The sequence below is a fragment of the Salvelinus alpinus genome, chromosome 28 (genome assembly GCF_045679555.1).
Source record: "Salvelinus alpinus chromosome 28, SLU_Salpinus.1, whole genome shotgun sequence".
NCBI classification, from domain to species: Eukaryota; Metazoa; Chordata; class Actinopteri; order Salmoniformes; family Salmonidae; genus Salvelinus; species Salvelinus alpinus.
Genome location: NC_092113.1, coordinates 26,739,917 through 26,756,434, shown reverse-complemented (window position 1 = coordinate 26,756,434; position 16,518 = coordinate 26,739,917). Strand labels below are relative to the sequence as shown.

Here is a 16,518-nt window from a genome sequence, read left to right as displayed (position 1 = left end):
TGTGTAATGCTATCTTGGATGAAATGCAAACAGACAGAAAAGGTTAGACCTGTTCTTATGCATATATTTATTTTTTTTAATTTTTTTTTTATTTAACCTTTATTTAACCAGGTAGGCAAATTGAGAACACGTTCTCATTTACAATTGCGACCTGGCCAAGATAAAGCAAAGCAGTTCGACACATACAACAACACATAGTTACACATGGAGTAAAACAAACATATAGTCAATAATACAGTGAAAAAAAAATAAGTCTATATACAATGTGAGCAAGTGAGGTGAGATAAGGGAGGTGAAGGCAAACAAATATATGTATAAATAAATAAAAATATAAAAGGCCATGGAGGCGAAGTGAGTACAACACAGCAAGTAAAATAAAAACTAAAAAAAAACACTGGAATGGTTGGTTTGCAGTGGAAGAAAGTGCAAAGTAGAGACAGAAATAATGGGGTGCAAAGGAGCAAAATAAATTAATTAATAAATACAGTAGGTAAAGAGGTAGTTGTTTGGGCTAAATTGTAGATGGGTTATGTACAGGTGCAGTAATCTATGAGCTGCTCTGACATATATGTTCTGACAAGTCTCATAGAGAGAATAAGGACATATGTCTCAGGTTCTAGCTAGTAGCTACTATAAGAACTAAATGCTAAAATTATATTTTTTTGTGTGCACAACCAAATCTCTTTGTTTTAAATAATTTTGTGCAAAAGAGCTACTTTTGAAACAATGATTCTTCTCTATTTAGATTTGACATGCACCATCAGTCTTGTCAGTTGAATTAACTGTAAGTTTCTCAATTAGCTAGGTTATTTTTACTTTCAAGAAGGCAGTCAAATAGAATTCACCCTTTACTGCAGTGGGCTAGTTTCTTGGTAGTTTTAAACAAATCTACTTTGAAACAAAAGTATACACCTCACACACATGGTAATGGGCTTACAAAAAAGAAGACACCTGGACCATGTCAGATATTGAGTTGAAATGTATTCAATTTTGAGTTTGTATCCCAATATTACACTTTATATACATCACCGAAGACTGAAATATAACAAAATTGAAATAATGTTTATTAATTATGACATTTAGAAAAATATTGCTAACACTTTACTTGACAGCCATTGTCATAACACTTTATGACACAGTCATAACCATGTTATAAAATGTCATAACAACTGACATAACTTGTCATAACCTGTCATAATATCTCGTAACACTGTCATGACCCATATATTTACACCTGTTGTGACATATATTGCATTATTTTATGACTGGTTATGACATGTACATAAGAAAATATTAATATTATTCCACCCCTGAGGCCACTAGGTAATTTGACTGCAGGAAAGGGCTACTGTCATCGATTAAGTATTATCAGGTCAAGTGAAAATTGCGTAACGTGAAACAACTTAGTCTATGTCAAACTACTGAATGTGTGTGTGTGTGTGTGCACAAGTGTGCTTACGTGTATTTGTGTGTATACACAAACACCCATGTTCAGGCTGTCTGTGTGTTCATTGAATTGGACCAGGGGGGCTTACAGTGCTCTCAGAGCTCAGGAGCAAAACAGATAACCACAGTTCTCTCTAGCTCTGATCTAAGAGGAGGAGTAAAAACGATCAGCAGCAGGGCTCCAGAAGAGGCTCTTAAGGGGCAGGTGGCTCACTCACTACCTTGTATCCCTGCATTCCTGCATCTCCCTCAGTGAACTGTTGTCCAAATTCCCACCTGATGAACAACACTTATAGACATCTGCTGCCGCTGGACCTTCGGCTCAATGAAACCACCAGGGAGTCTCTGGCCGGGGAGGACGAACAGGGGAACCTGACCGGCACCGGGACCGGCATCGAGCCTGGTCTATGTGAGGCAGTCCACATCCAAGCTGAGGTGTTCCTGACACTGGGGATCGTCAGCCTTCTGGAGAATATCTTGGTGATCTTGGCAGTGGTGAAGAACAAGAACCTCCACTCACCCATGTATGTACTCCTGTGTAGTCTTGCTGCTGCTGACATGCTGGTGAGTGTCTCCAACTCACTAGAGACGGTGGTTATCGCTGCGCTGAACAGTCGGTTGATTGTGGCAGATGACCACTTTATTCAACTCATGGACAACTTCTTTGACTCCATCATCTGTATCTCCCTGGTGGCCTCAATCTGTAACCTTCTAGCTATCGCCATTGACCGTTACGTGACCATCTTCTACGCCCTACGCTACCACAGCATCGTGACGATGCGGCGGGCTGTCCTGGCCATCGGTGGCATCTGGCTGACATGTGTGTTCTGTGGGATAGTCTTCATCGTCTACTCAGAGAGCAAGGCAGTCGTTGTGTGTCTGATCATCATGTTCTTCACCATGCTGGTGCTCATGGCCACTCTGTACGTTCACATGTTCCTGCTGGCGAGGCTTCACATCAAGCGCATCGCTGTTCTGCCCGCGGAGGGTGTGGTGCCCCAGAGGACCTGCATGAAGGGAGCCATCACCATCACCATCCTCCTAGGGGTGTTCGTCTGCTGCTGGGCACCTTTCTTCCTCCACCTCATCCTCCTCATCACCTGTCCCAAGAACCAGCTCTGTGTCTGTTACATGTCCCACTTTACCACCTACCTGGTGCTCATAATGTGTAACTCTGTCATAGACCCCGTTATCTATGCCTTCCGCAGTCTCGAGATGCGCAAAACTTTCAAGGAGATCCTCTGTTGTTTCAGTGCCACTTGTAGTATTTTCCACTGTAAATACTGAAGTGTTGTAGTTGTTGGTCATTTTCAAAAAGGCACAGAAAAGGCTTTCAATGTGGTTGTTCAATGCGCTGTGTATATGGATACTGTGTATATGGACATTGTTATATGGACACTGTGTATATGGACATTGTTTTATGGACACTGTGTATATGGATACTGTGTATATGGACATTGTTATATGGACACTGTGTATATGGACATTGTTGTGACATGCAGGTTTGGCTTAGTGGCTTTGTTATTGTGATGATGTTTTTATGTGTACGTAGTGTTTGTGAAAATGTGAGAAGCAAACAGTAAAAAATGAAAGATTAAAATCCATGAGTGACTAATTTTATGAATTACAAATATTCATATGCTTACCTTGACTGCAAGGAAGACACATTAGCAGAATGTGAATATAGATAGATTAATAAAAAACAACAATAAACAAACAATAGGGTGATTTACAGTACCTTGCAAAAGTATTAATTCCCCTTGGATTTCTTCACATTTTATTGTGTTACAAAGTGAGTGGGATTAAAATTGAAATTAAATTTTTTACAATCTACACAAAATGCTCTTGTAATGTCAAAGTCAAAGATTTTTTTTTAAAGAATCATAGAAATTAAATAACTATTATTTTTTCATTGCATAAATATTCAGCTCCCTGAGTCAATCAATACATGTTAGAAACACCTTTGTCATCGATTACAGCTGTGTGTCTTTCTGGGTAAGTCTCTAACAGCTTTGCACACCTGGATTGTGCAACATTTGCCCATTATTCTTTAAAACATTCTTCAAGCGCTGTCAAGATGTTGGGAATGATGGCTAGACAGCAATTTTCAAGTCTTGCTATAGATTTTCAAGCAGATTTAAGTAAAAACTGTAACTTGGCCACTCAGTAACATTCACTGTCTTCTTGGTAAGCAACTCCAGAGTAGATTTGGACTCATGTTGTAGGTTATTGTCCAGCTGAAAGGTGAATTCCTCTCCCAGTCTCTAGTGTAAAGCAACTGGTTTTCCTCTAGGATTTTGTCTGTGCTTAGCTCCATCCTGTTTCTTTTTATTGTGAAAAACTTCCTAGTAATTGCCTATGACAAGCATACCTGTCACGCCCTGGCTATAGAGAGGCTTTTTATTCTCTATTTTGGTTAGGCCAGGGTGTGACTAGGGTGGGCAGTCTATGTTCTTTTTCTATGATGTTGTGTTTCTATGTGTTTGGCCTGGTGTGGTTCCCAATCAGAGGCAGCTGTCTATCGTTGTCTGTGATTGGGAGCCATACTTAGGTAGCCTGTTTTCCTACTATGATTTGTGGGTAGTTGTTTTCTGTCTTTGTATTAGTTACCAGACGGAACTGTTTCGGTTGTTCTTTGTTCGTTTATTTTGTATTTTAGTGTTCAGTGCATTTTAAATAAATGACGAACACTTACCACGCTGCACATTGGTCCGATCCTTCCTACTCCTCCTCAGACGAAGAGGAGATCCGTTACAATACCCATACCATGATGCAGCTACCTCCATGCTTGAAAATAAGGAGGCAGTTACTCAGCGATGTGTTGTGTTGGATTTTCCCTAAACATAAGGCTTTACATTTAGGCCAAAAAGTGTATTCCTTTGCTGTGTTTTGTTGAAGTATAACTTTAGTGCCTTATTGCATACAAGATGCAAGTTGTGGAATATTTGTATTCTGTATATTTGTATTCTTCTTGTCACTGTAATTTAGGTCATTATTGTGGAGTCACTACAGTGTTGTTGATCCATCCTCAGTTTTCTGCCATCACAGACATTGAACTCTGTAGCTGTTTTAAAATCACCAATGGCCTCATGGTTACATCCCTGAGCTGTTCTGCAGCTCAGTTCAGAAGGAGGACTGTATCTTTGATGTGTCTGGATGGTTTAATATATAATCCACAGCATAATTATTAACTTGCCCATACATAAATAGATTTTCAATGTCTGATTTGTTATTGTTACTCATCTACATATCACTACCCTTCTTTATGAGGCTTTCGAAAAGCTCCTTGGTCTTTGTAGTTGAGTCTGGGCTTGAAATTCAATACCTGACTAAGGGGTCTTACAGATGTTTTTTGTATGGGTGACATAGGAAGGGTTAGTCATTCAAAAATCATGTCAACGCCTATTATTTAACACAGAGTGAGTCCTATGTCATTTATAATGTGATTTGTTAAGCCAAATTTTACTCCTGAACTAATTTAGGCAGACCTAAACAAAGGGGCAGAATACTTATGCAATGAATTTATTTTATTTATCTCCACTTTGACATTACAGAATATTTTGTGTAGATTGTTGACAGAAAATTACAATTAAATCCATTTTAATCCCACTTTGGAACACAATAAAATGTGAAGAAATCCAAGGGGTCTGAATACTTTAGCACGGAACTGTATATAATCTGGTCTGCTGTAGCCTGTCTGTATCAAATCAGGGATAATGAATCTCATTGCATGTATTTAAGAAAAAGGGATCCATAAAAGCTCAACATGTGTGTGCACTGCACGATTTGCCATCTACCAAGGAATAGTACTATGAACCTATATGATTTTTCACATGATAAACTACAGTACATGTCAAATATATATATATATTTTGACCGTATTTTAATTCAGAAAAATGACTTTTACATAATAATTTGTTATTATTATATAAATGTGATATCCAAATCACCAACAGGTGGAGTACTCATTTTTTCACAGTCTATTTATTTGTGTAGTCTATGTGCCTAGTCTATTTCAATCGTCCCTCAATGAGAAGACACACCTCTGTACATTTCAATGATGCGTATGTGATCCATAGAGTATGTTCCGTTAATCTGATGCTACCAGACAGTGTAATCTCTTTACGCCAAGTCAGGGTTAGCCTCTGTGTACTCAGTAGATGTTGTCAGCCAATGCACCAGGCAGCACAGCATCTAAACCAGCTGGATTCCTTCACCCCCCCCCCCCCCCCCCCCCCCCACAAACACACACAGGTTAAGGCCAATACAGGCTGGAGAACAATAAGGAGAGAGTGACTTATAGCTCTTTAATTTTGCCTTTAGGTAGGAAAGCAGGGACAGGAACTGAAACAGCAACAGCCATTTATGGGCAGGAGGAGGATTATCAATGACGAAACAAAGAATCATTTTCTTAGTTGTTGGTTATACATACATTCTTGATGGGGTTTTTTAAACAGGGAAACATAGCACAGACAAACAGACAGACAGAGATACGACAGAGGTATAAATGCAAGCTGATCACTCTGTTGTTGCTAAGAATTTTCCTCCACCGCAGGTGTTACATAAATTCACTAACATAGGTTATATTAACAGTGCTACACTTTTCATGGAGCCTGATTTTGACCAGCTAATACCCTAGACTAAACGTTCAAATTCTGTTACTGCAGGATTATTTTGCTGCGACAATACTGGTCAAATTAAGATCTCACACCTGTGAGTTTGTTATGACATAGTGCCCTCTTACAAGCAGAGGATGTGAGAGATTCTTATGCAAAAATGTAGCTTTTCTGAGTCATCTCAATCACTGGGTCTGAACACCTCCCTCTGCAACTGGATCCTGGACTTCCTGACAGGGTAGGCGACCACACCTCTGCCACACTGACTCTCAACACGGGGGTCCCCCAGGGGTGTGTGCTCAGCGCCCCCCTGTATTCTCTGTTCACCCATGACTGCGTGGTCACGCACAACTCCAACACCATAATTACGTTTGCTGACGACACGACAGTGGTAGGTCTGATCCCCGACAGCGACAAGACAGCCTTCAGGCAGGAGGTTGGAACCCTGGCAGAGTGGCATAACAACCTCTGCCGGTGTCTGAGGAAGGCCCAGAAGATCATCACAGACTCCGGTCACCCGAGCCACAGACTGTTCACTCAGTTATGATCTAGATTTTTTTATTCTACTTTTTATTACTACTTGTTATTTTGGGACTTTTGTATTTGGCATTTGATTCTTGATTAACATTGTTATTGTACTGCATTGTTGAGTTGAGTTAGCAAGCAAGCATTTCACTGTATCGTGTGCATGTGACCAATTGAGTAGATGTTATGTTAATGTGGAGGGTAATACATTGAACAAATTTGTAGGTGTTTCTTGTGCGAACAAAAGTGCAAACTGGTAAAATCCATTCACTACCTGCATAAGCCTAGATACTAAAATGAGACTAAAATGAGACAAAAAACCAAGGCACAATACAATAGAATACAGAAAAAAACACACCTGAGCCTTCTAACATTTTAATATTCTGGCCTATATAGTTAATAACATGACAGTACAATAACAATAGAAATCCCCACAGCCTGACCCTAACACGGAACCCAAACTGGCTGCGCGCGTGCACCATCGTGCGCCATCGTGCATACATTTATTTTGTCCCCCCACACCAAACGCGATCACGACACGCATGTTAAAATATCAAAACAAACTCTGAACCAATTACATTAATTTGGGGACAGGTCGAAAAGAATTAAACACATATGGTAATTTAGCTAGCTAGCTTGGACTTGCTAGCTAATTTGTCCTATTTAGCTAGCTTGCTGTTGCTAGCTAATTTGTCCTGGGATATAAACATTGAGTTGTTATTTTACCTGAAATGCACAAGGTCCTCTACTCCGGCAATTAATCCACACATAAAACAATCAACCGAATTGTTTCCAGTTATCTCTCCTCCTTCCAGGCTTTTTCATCTTTGAATTTATGTGGTGATTGGCATCTAAACTTTCATAGTATTACCACGACGACCGGCAACAAAGTTTGTCTTTCAATCACCCACTTGGGTATAACCAATGAAGAGATTGCACGTGGGTACCTGCTTCTATAAACCAATGAGGAGATGGGAGAGGCAGGACTTGCAGCGCGATCTGCGTCAGAAATAGAAATTACTTCTATTTTAGCCCTTGGCAACGCAGACGCTCGATGACGCGCGCGAGCAGTGTGGGTGCAATAATTGAATAACATAGATTCCTAAATTTATTTTGCAACACTCGCGCACGCGACGCGAGCGGTGTAGTTAGGGTATCAGTCAGCAGTTCTCAAATTAAGGGTATAAAAATGAGGTCGCTGGAGAAAAAGGGGTCGCAGTTCTCAAACCTGATATAAAAATGGGGTCGCAGGAGAATGTGAAAAATCCAAAGAAAAATATATACAAAAAATATATATACACTATATGACCAAAAGTATGTGGACACCTGCTCGTCAAACATCTCATTCCAAATTCATGGGCATTAATATTGAGTTGGTCCCCCCTTTACTGCTATAAAAGCCTCCACTCTTCTGAGAAGGCTTTCCACTAGAACATTGCTGTGGGGACTTGCTTCCATTCAGCCACAAGAGCATTAGTGAGGTTGGGCACTGATGTTGGGCAGTTAGCCCTTCCACGCAGTCGGCGTTCCAATTCATCCCAAAGGTGTTCAATGGGGTTGAGGTCAGGGCTTTGTGCAGGCCAGTCAAGTTCTTCCACACTGATCTCAACAAACTATTTCTGTATGGACCTCACTTTGTGCACAGGGGCATTGTCATACTGAAACAGGAATGGGCATTCCCCAAACTGTTGCCATAAAGTTGGAAGCACAGAATCATCTAGAATGTCATTGTATGCTGTAGCGTTAAGATTTCCCTTCACTGGAACTAAGGGGCCCGAACCATGAAAAACAGCCCCAGACTCTCCACCAAACTTTACAGTTGGCACTATGCATTCGGGCAGGTAGCGTTCTCCTGGCATCCGCCAAACCCAGATTCATCCGTAAGACTGGCAGATGGTGAAGCGTGATTCAAAACTCCAGAGAATGCATTTCCACTGCTCCAGAGGCCAACGAGAGCTTTACACCACTCCAGCCAACGGTTTGCATTGCGCATGGTGATCTTAGGCTTGTGTGTGGTTGCTCGGCCATGGAAACCCATTTCTTGAAGCTCCCGAAGAACAGTTCTTGTGCTGACATTGCTTCCAGAGGCAGTTTGGAACACGGTAGTTAGTATTACAACCGAGGACAGATGATTTTTACGCAGTACGCACTTCAGCACTCGGCGGTCCCGTTCTGTGAGCTTGTGTGGCCTACCACTTCATGGGTGAGCTTTCGTAGCTCCAAGACCTTTCCACTTCACAGTTGCAGCACTTACAGTTGGCCGGGGCAGCTCTAGCAGGGCAGAAATTAGACGAACTGACTTGTTGGAAAGGTGGCATCCTATAACGGTGGCACGTTGAATGTCACTGAGCTCTTCAGTAAGGCCATTCTATTGCCAATTTTTGTCTATGAAGATTGCATGGCTGTGTGCTCGATTTTATACACCTGTCAGCAACGGTGTGGCTGAAATAACCAAATCCACTAATTTGAAGGGGTGTCCACATACTTTTGTGTATATAGTATATATTATAATATCTTCTTTGTATCTCAAAATCACTGAAATGTGCTTAACCTTAAAAATCAAAATCAAAATGATTAAATTCTAGCAAGGAAATTCAGCCAGGGAGTGCCCTTAGACCATGGGAAAAGGCCGCACTTGAATCATTCCCACGGGGAATGGCTAGGCCCACTACGCTGTGAAACCACACACTATAGCTGAGACTTTGATATTACCGGCCGCAATTGATATGGTGAAAACAATGTGTGGGGAGGCAGAGGCACAGAAACTCACATCAATACCGTTGTCAGATAACACTGTTAAATAAATAAGTTATGCTATTGCTAGCAATCAAGAGGAAACTCTGACTGAACTACTCAAGCACCCCAGCTTATGTTCTCCAAATGAATGTTAGCTGTGAGGGCCGAGTTGCTCACGCATTGACTTTTGTTCGCTATACATTTCGGGGGATGCTATTCAAGAGGACATATTGTTCTTTCTCACGATTCCCGAGCATGAAACGGTATAGAGGATGTTCAGTGTGCTGCATGGCTATATTGATTTATTATTATTATTATTATTATTATTATTATTATTTGACCATGCTGGTCATTTATGAACATTTGAACATCTTGGCCATGTTCTGTTATAATCTCCACCCGGCACAGCCAGAAGAGGACTGGCCACCCCTCATAGCCTGGTTCCTCTAGGTTTCTTCCTAGGTTTTGGCCTTTCTAGGGAGTTTTTCCTAGCCACCGTGCTTCTACACCTGCATTGCTTGCTGTTTGGGGTTTTAGGCTGGGTTTCTGTATAGCACTTTGAGATATCAGCTGATGTAAGAAGGGCTATATAAATACATTTGATTTGATTTGATTGATGAAAACAGATTCCATATGGGATTGAATGGTGGGCTTTTGCACAGATGGGGCTCCATCTATGGCGGGACGGCATGCAGGCCTCTGCACTCTAGTTATGAATGGATCTCCCTCTGCCATATGGACCATTGTATGATATACCGAGAGCAACTGGCGGCAAAAGAGCTGAGCACAGAATTTATTGCAGCAGGTAACTTTGATTGTAACTACATCAAACCACATCCACTACTTGTACGCCTGTTCGCAAAACTACATGGAGATATTGGATCAGAGCATGACAATGTTCTATTTCACACCAAGGCTTGGTGGTTATTGAGGGGGAATGTTGGAAAGATTTTTCACATTAAGAGAGGGACTGTCATTCACAACGGATCTAAAGAATACAGACTTGGTTGACTTTCTGTGTAATTAAAAGAAAATAACAGAAAACAGCATCAGTAAGTGTCCCACACGAGTGATGACTGCTCACCTCCAACGCTTCGAAGAGCACTTTGGGACCTACTGTACTTCCCAATTCGTTTGACTGTGACCCTGGCTCAGTTGACATGCTGGTAAGTGAAATTGAACAGGTGACGAGCTGTCATGTGACCGAATGCTGAAGACAATGCATTCAAGTTCACTACAGAGGAGTTTTGGTTCCTGACTCAAAGGGAATACCCTGCCGTCTCCCTATGAGCATTAATGGTCGCGTTCAAAACAACTGGGAACTAGGAACTGGGAACTCGGAAATGTCCGACTTCTGACTTCAGTGCGTTGAAGACAACTAGGAACTTAGAAAGAAAAGTGTCCCAACTGGGAATTACGATTTTCTAGAGCTCAATCACTGACGTCATGATTTGACCTCGTACTTTTCTGAGTTCCCAGTTGTCTTGAAAGCACCATAAAACTCATGGTAGGCTAGTCTTCGCCACCTAATATGTGTGTGAAGCTGGTTTCAGTGCTCTCGTCTGCATTAAAACCAAATATTGATCCAGGTTGGATGTAACAGCAGAGATGTGGTGCGCACTGTCGATCTCGCCCCCTGACTTTGAGAAGCTCCGACTCGACATGCATCAAGCACACCCACGTCATTAGTGGTGGTGAGATAAGATACATTATGTCAGACTAACTTGCAATTGACTGTCATAGCCCCACATTAAAAGTATGTGATGGTGATTTGAGAAGACAATCAGAAATACTGTTAGAATGTTTTTCAATTGACTGCCAGAGCCCCAAGTAAAAAAGTAAACATGGGCTGTTAATTACATAATTTTACATAATTTTTCACATGGTTGGGGTTGCAAGATTTTTCACATATCAAAATTAGGTTGTGGACCAAAAAAGTTTGAGAACCCCTGCCCTAAGTTGTCCTCACAGCATCCTGCTGTTTGAACAGCGTTGAGTTTACTCAATAAGGCACAATCAGCAGGGGCTACTGGCTATTCTGGACATGAATCATACCTCATCAGCATCAAAGTTTTCACAAAGTGGTTGGAAGGAAAATCAAAACAATGCATCTTCACTCATCAACTCCGGTATTGGCAGAATAAAATCGATAAGGTAGTCTGTGATAAGTAGGGTCAACAATAAGTATACAGAACTGCATTTGCTGGAAAGCTGCTCAGGGTATTATTGCAAGATTTTAGCAAAACAAAGCAGAACTGTATTTGAAGCAGATATTTACACCTTTCATTACATTGTAAGGTTTTACTTTAAGTGATTGCATCTGTCACAAATGTAAACTTTTAACCAGGTGACCTAGTGAACTCTCTAGGGCTGCGTTTACACAGGTAGCCCAATATGTTTGACCAATTCAATCAGTGCTGAAAAATATCTGATGTGAAAAGATCTGATGTGTTCGGGGAAAAAATCAGAATTGGTCTGTATGTGTTAACGCAGCTTAACAAATGTTTCCAGAGACCTAAAATCCAGCAGTTCTTGAAACCGCTGCGCTCAGAACGTGGGTTTTTTACCACGATTTTCTTTACCACTGTTGTTGTTTTTTTCTCCTGCTATGACTCCTCTTGATGTTTCGAACAACCTGTTGAGAAAAAAAATATGTGAATATAATGTTCGCACTTTGGAGAAAAACAAGAGGATGTGGTGGCAGCTGCTGAGAGGTGCCGCTTTGAGAGTAAATGTCACCTCACAGAGTGGATCTCCTGTCTATTGAATCATCTCACCTACAATATAAAGACCCAATGCAGAAGTTTTTATATCAATATCAAATTATTTATGGGTAGCAATTAAGTACCATACTTTCCATTAAAATAGGAAAAAATATGTTTGTTTTTTTGCAAAAAAATATTTCTCAAGCAACAATTTTGCTAGGGCTGTCTGGAAGTGGTCTGAGTGGGGAGGGGAACATTTAAAACGAGCTGTTATTGGCAGAGAGGTTTGGAACTTGTTATTGGTCTATTAACCAATTTACAGAATGGTGATGTCACCATGGAAAGCCAAAACTCCCATCCATGCAAACCTGCTGATTAGAAGGTCCTGTGTAGATTGTATTTTAAACCATAAACCATCAGGAAATAACACTGATTAAATGTTTTCATAGTTTTACAGTGTTAGCTTCATCAGCTGTTGTACAATATGTTATAAAATACAGAAAAAACAGAATTTTGACTGCACTGGGCCTTTAAAACCCCTGCCTTTATGGAGTTTTGATAGTTGTCTGTCATGACCAACATTATTAAAGTAAGATGCCTCCACACTCACTAGTTTATGTCAATGTACCTATGGTACATTTGAGGAGGTAATATTTGAGAATATCCAGTAATGTAGCCTAACAGCTATATATTCTACTACCATGAAACCAAATAGGGCTAATAAAGGCTATACAGAAAATGTATTTGGATGTGAAGAATATTGATTTACCCCAATAGAGATTAGACACAGAGCGATTTTGACAAAGCCCAGTATCAAGAATCCACATGAAGTCCATATGACAGAGACCTCAACCAATTGTATGGGACACATTGGGGTAGTATGAGTCACGTTCTGCCATGCTGTCACTGCCACTGTAGTATGGATCACACAATCTGTGGATATATGATAAGCGTTAAGAAGACCAGGAAAGATACAGTATGCTCACTTTCATGAGTTATTCTCTGGCCTGTACTGTCCCATGCAACCTGGATTTTTGCCTGGCCCAGTGGCGTTTATGGTGATTAAAGCAATGTATCCAAACAATCAATGAATCAACCCTCATTGTAACCTAGGTTATAGTACTATCAATTTCCATATCCTGCTCTAAGTCAAACCAGAATAGCGTGTAACAGTTTACCTGTAGATACATTGAGGGTGACCTTTGAATCTTTGTTGGTCTGTCCTATGTTGGCCCTGAGGAGACACTGGTATGTCCCTGCATCCTCAGGCCTGACTCTGGGAAGAACTAGACTGTCCATTGGTCCAAACCTAGCAGGTCGGGGAAATCTAAAGGGATATGGCTTCTCACCGTTACTTCTTCTGATAATACCAGTCTGGTTGTTCAACTAAATATAGAGAAAAAAATAATGTATTTATATTGATCTATTCTGTTACATCAGAGGAATGGATCCAAATTACCCACTGGGCAAAAACTGGTTCAATCAACGTTGTTTCCACGTCATTTCAACACATTTTTTGTTGATTTCAAGTTGAATTCACCTTAGTTGACAACTCAACCAAATGTAAATCAAAACTAAAAGTTGAACTGACGTCTGTGCCCAGTGAGTAGATTTAATGTCTCATACAGGAGGGAGTTGTTTAAGCCTTCTCTCAGTGAAAATAAATGCTCTAACTTAATAACAATACTGTATTTAATATGTAATATGTGACACTAGTTAAAACAAATAAAAAATTATATTTGCCATTACAGTACAAAATTGTATACATGTTTTTATTTAAAAGATGAACTAATAACCTGCTCACATCATCAACGAATACCCAAATGACTGTCTTTGAAATAGAGATATTCACTGATGATAAGCTACTAATACAGTACCTATCATGGCATACTGTAGCCTACCTTATACCATGTAACAGATCGATAGCTCTTATCCTGGACAGCTTCACACTTCATAGAGACATCTTCATTGCAGTCTGCTTGGATTATTAGTAGACTATCAGATAGGGCTAAACTGACCATCACATACACTGCTGTAACAAACAAATACAAAATAAACACATAGAAGACAACTTTTAAATCCTAGTGTGAAGCAAGTGAGTTTGTTTTTAACTGTAACATTTTTATTTCACAATTATGTCCCACGTGAAAATTCTATTTAATTGTACATTCTGACGCAAATAACCTTCCAACCTTCTAGGCCTGCGTTTAATGAGGGCATTGTCAAAACCATCGATATGATAATAATGTAGCAAATTCACACTTACCCCAACCCAAATCAGCATAGTGATATCTCTTATGCATCTTCAGTAGAAGTTATGACTTGAAGACCTGCTCTACAGTAGCAGGTAATCATACAATTGTAAAAAGGTAGTGGGAAGTTGTGAGAGGTAGGTTAAGGTTAGGTTATGGCCTATATTTTTGGTTTTTATTTCCAAAGAAGAGCTGTTTAAATCGAAAGAAGAGCTTCCTCTTCTCGAAAATGTCACAGATTCCCGTGCGTGCATGCATGGGAATCTGTGACATTTTAGAGAAGAGGAAGCTCTTCTTTCGATTTAAACACACACACACACACACAAAAACACACAAAGACAGAGCCAAAGAGAAAAGTTGCTATATCATGCCATCATGTGGCAGTTATGTGTAAATGGTGTTTGATTCAATTCAATGCTTTTTGCAATACTTAATATACAGACTATGGATTTATTACTTGCTTTGATATACCAGCAAGAAAGCAAGCTAAGCAACCCAACTCCCTCCACTCAGGAGTCATCATGATACAGAGCAGTCAACAGGTTCACTTCAAACACATACAGTAAGAGACTGTCTCATCCTGTTGTTTTCATCCAGAGGACCTCCCCATTGTTTCTCCTTTTTGGTATGTGTCACTCTTGTTAATGAAAGAATGAAAGAGGTAGTGAGATATATGAGTTATTATTAGGAGACTGACTTTATGGAAAAGGGAAGAGTGAGGTCTTTGGATTCCAACCATCTGGATTAAACAATGCCTTCTTCAGGAGATGCTGACACAATGAGCAACAGGGAGGGAGGGAGGTGTAGCAAGCTGCTGCTGAGGACCAAATAAGATCAACGGAAGCTTTGCCGCTTCCTATTGAAAGCTGGTCATGGCAGCTGTGTTTACAAGTTTACAAGTGTTTACACATTTGTAAGAAGTGGTGATCTTGGAGATGATGGCTTAATGCTGGATAGGTTCATTCGGATTTTAAGGCTGATTCCTACTAGAGTTAAGCATGTGTAAAAGGAATGTAAACTTTTCTTCTTATGCGTATTCTGACCTTGAATTTAAGCATGAGAATAGTATGCTATTCACCCACTATTCGTTTTAGGTGGAGATGGAATAAATAAAGGTGTGGCGGAGGTGTGTCTACTGATACGCCGTATTCTGACCATTACTTATTTCCCTAATAATTCCACCACCTTTACATGCGAGGAAACCCTGAATAAGGTGTAGCGAACCTTCCGGTTGTGGAAAAAGCATGTACTTATTTGTGGAAAAAGCATGTACTTATTTTTTTTCTATACACATCACACCATTCTCCATGCACTGTAATTTACAACTTGGTAAGAGTTATTGAAGAGAAGTAGGTAAATTAGTAATCTGTAACAGTTTGAACCCGATGCATGGCTCAATACTTGGTTGTGTCATCACATAGTTCTATGGTTAGTACAGGCAATAGACAAGGGTATAGCCTACTATTGTACACTATTCTCCCTATGAAATGTATATACACTAATCTTCCAACATTACCATGGGTTAAAGAACTGAATGTGGCAATTTTCAGAATGAACCAAACCACTGTTTTCTTTATTTCGTGCATAAAGGCTGTCCAAAGCATTTTTTTAAAGATTCATGAATACCATCCTAACCCTAATCAGAGATCAGAGTATTTTTTAACACATAGATCCCCTGAACGCAGCTCACTTTCCAGCCCACTTTCCAGCTCACACTCTCAAACACATAGATCCCCTGAACGCAGCTCACTCTCCAGATCCAAATCACCTGAATACTGATCACCCGCTCACACACCTGTATGTCATTTACAGACAGTATTTAGTTCAGTTCATTGCACCCCCTCATTGTGAGGTATTGTTTGTTTTGATACACAGTCTATTCGGACTGCTGTTCATTTCCATATTAGTCCTCCTGTGTATCATAGTTTTTGGCTGTTCTCACTAACAATGTTTTTTTACCTATTCCCTGACTGTACTTTTGCCTATCAGATTTCCTGTCATCAACCCCTTGCCTGATCTCCCGGACTAAGTTATTAGCCTTTTTCCCTGCCTGTACTGTTACCTTTTTGGATTCCCTGTGTATGACCTTCTGCCTGTCCCTGGACCCTGCTATCTGCCTTCTCCTGTGGTCCTTTACTAAATAAACACCTGTTGCACCCCGCGCTTGAAACCAGCACTCTGTCTCCCATCATACTCATTACATTAACCTACCAATTGGTGCTTAAACAGAGACAATAT

The 16,518-nt window shown here is 40.3% G+C and overlaps 1 protein-coding gene and 1 long non-coding RNA gene across 3 annotated transcripts; one reads left to right on the top strand and one right to left on the bottom strand.

The window, feature by feature from the left end:
* Nucleotides 1-1,613: 1,613 nt before the first annotated feature.
* On the top strand, nt 1,614-3,093 carry LOC139557555 (melanocortin receptor 3-like). Its single transcript, XM_071372539.1, has one exon. The coding sequence runs from the start codon at nt 1,726-1,728 to the stop codon at nt 2,731-2,733; it is 1,008 nt and encodes a 335-aa protein (XP_071228640.1). The 5' UTR covers nt 1,614-1,725; the 3' UTR covers nt 2,734-3,093.
* Nucleotides 3,094-11,113: 8,020 nt separating this feature from the next.
* On the bottom strand, nt 11,114-14,545 carry LOC139557554 (uncharacterized). Of its 2 annotated transcripts, none has more exons than XR_011671422.1 (5): nt 14,295-14,545; nt 13,930-14,060; nt 13,207-13,414; nt 12,798-12,961; nt 11,114-11,958 (listed from the first exon to the last, which is right to left on the bottom strand). It is a non-coding gene; the product is annotated as an uncharacterized lncRNA (long non-coding RNA). The 2 variants fall into 2 exon arrangements; XR_011671423.1 differs by having other exon boundaries at nt 13,930-14,057; nt 14,295-14,537.
* Between the last annotated feature and the right edge of the window lie 1,973 nt (nt 14,546-16,518).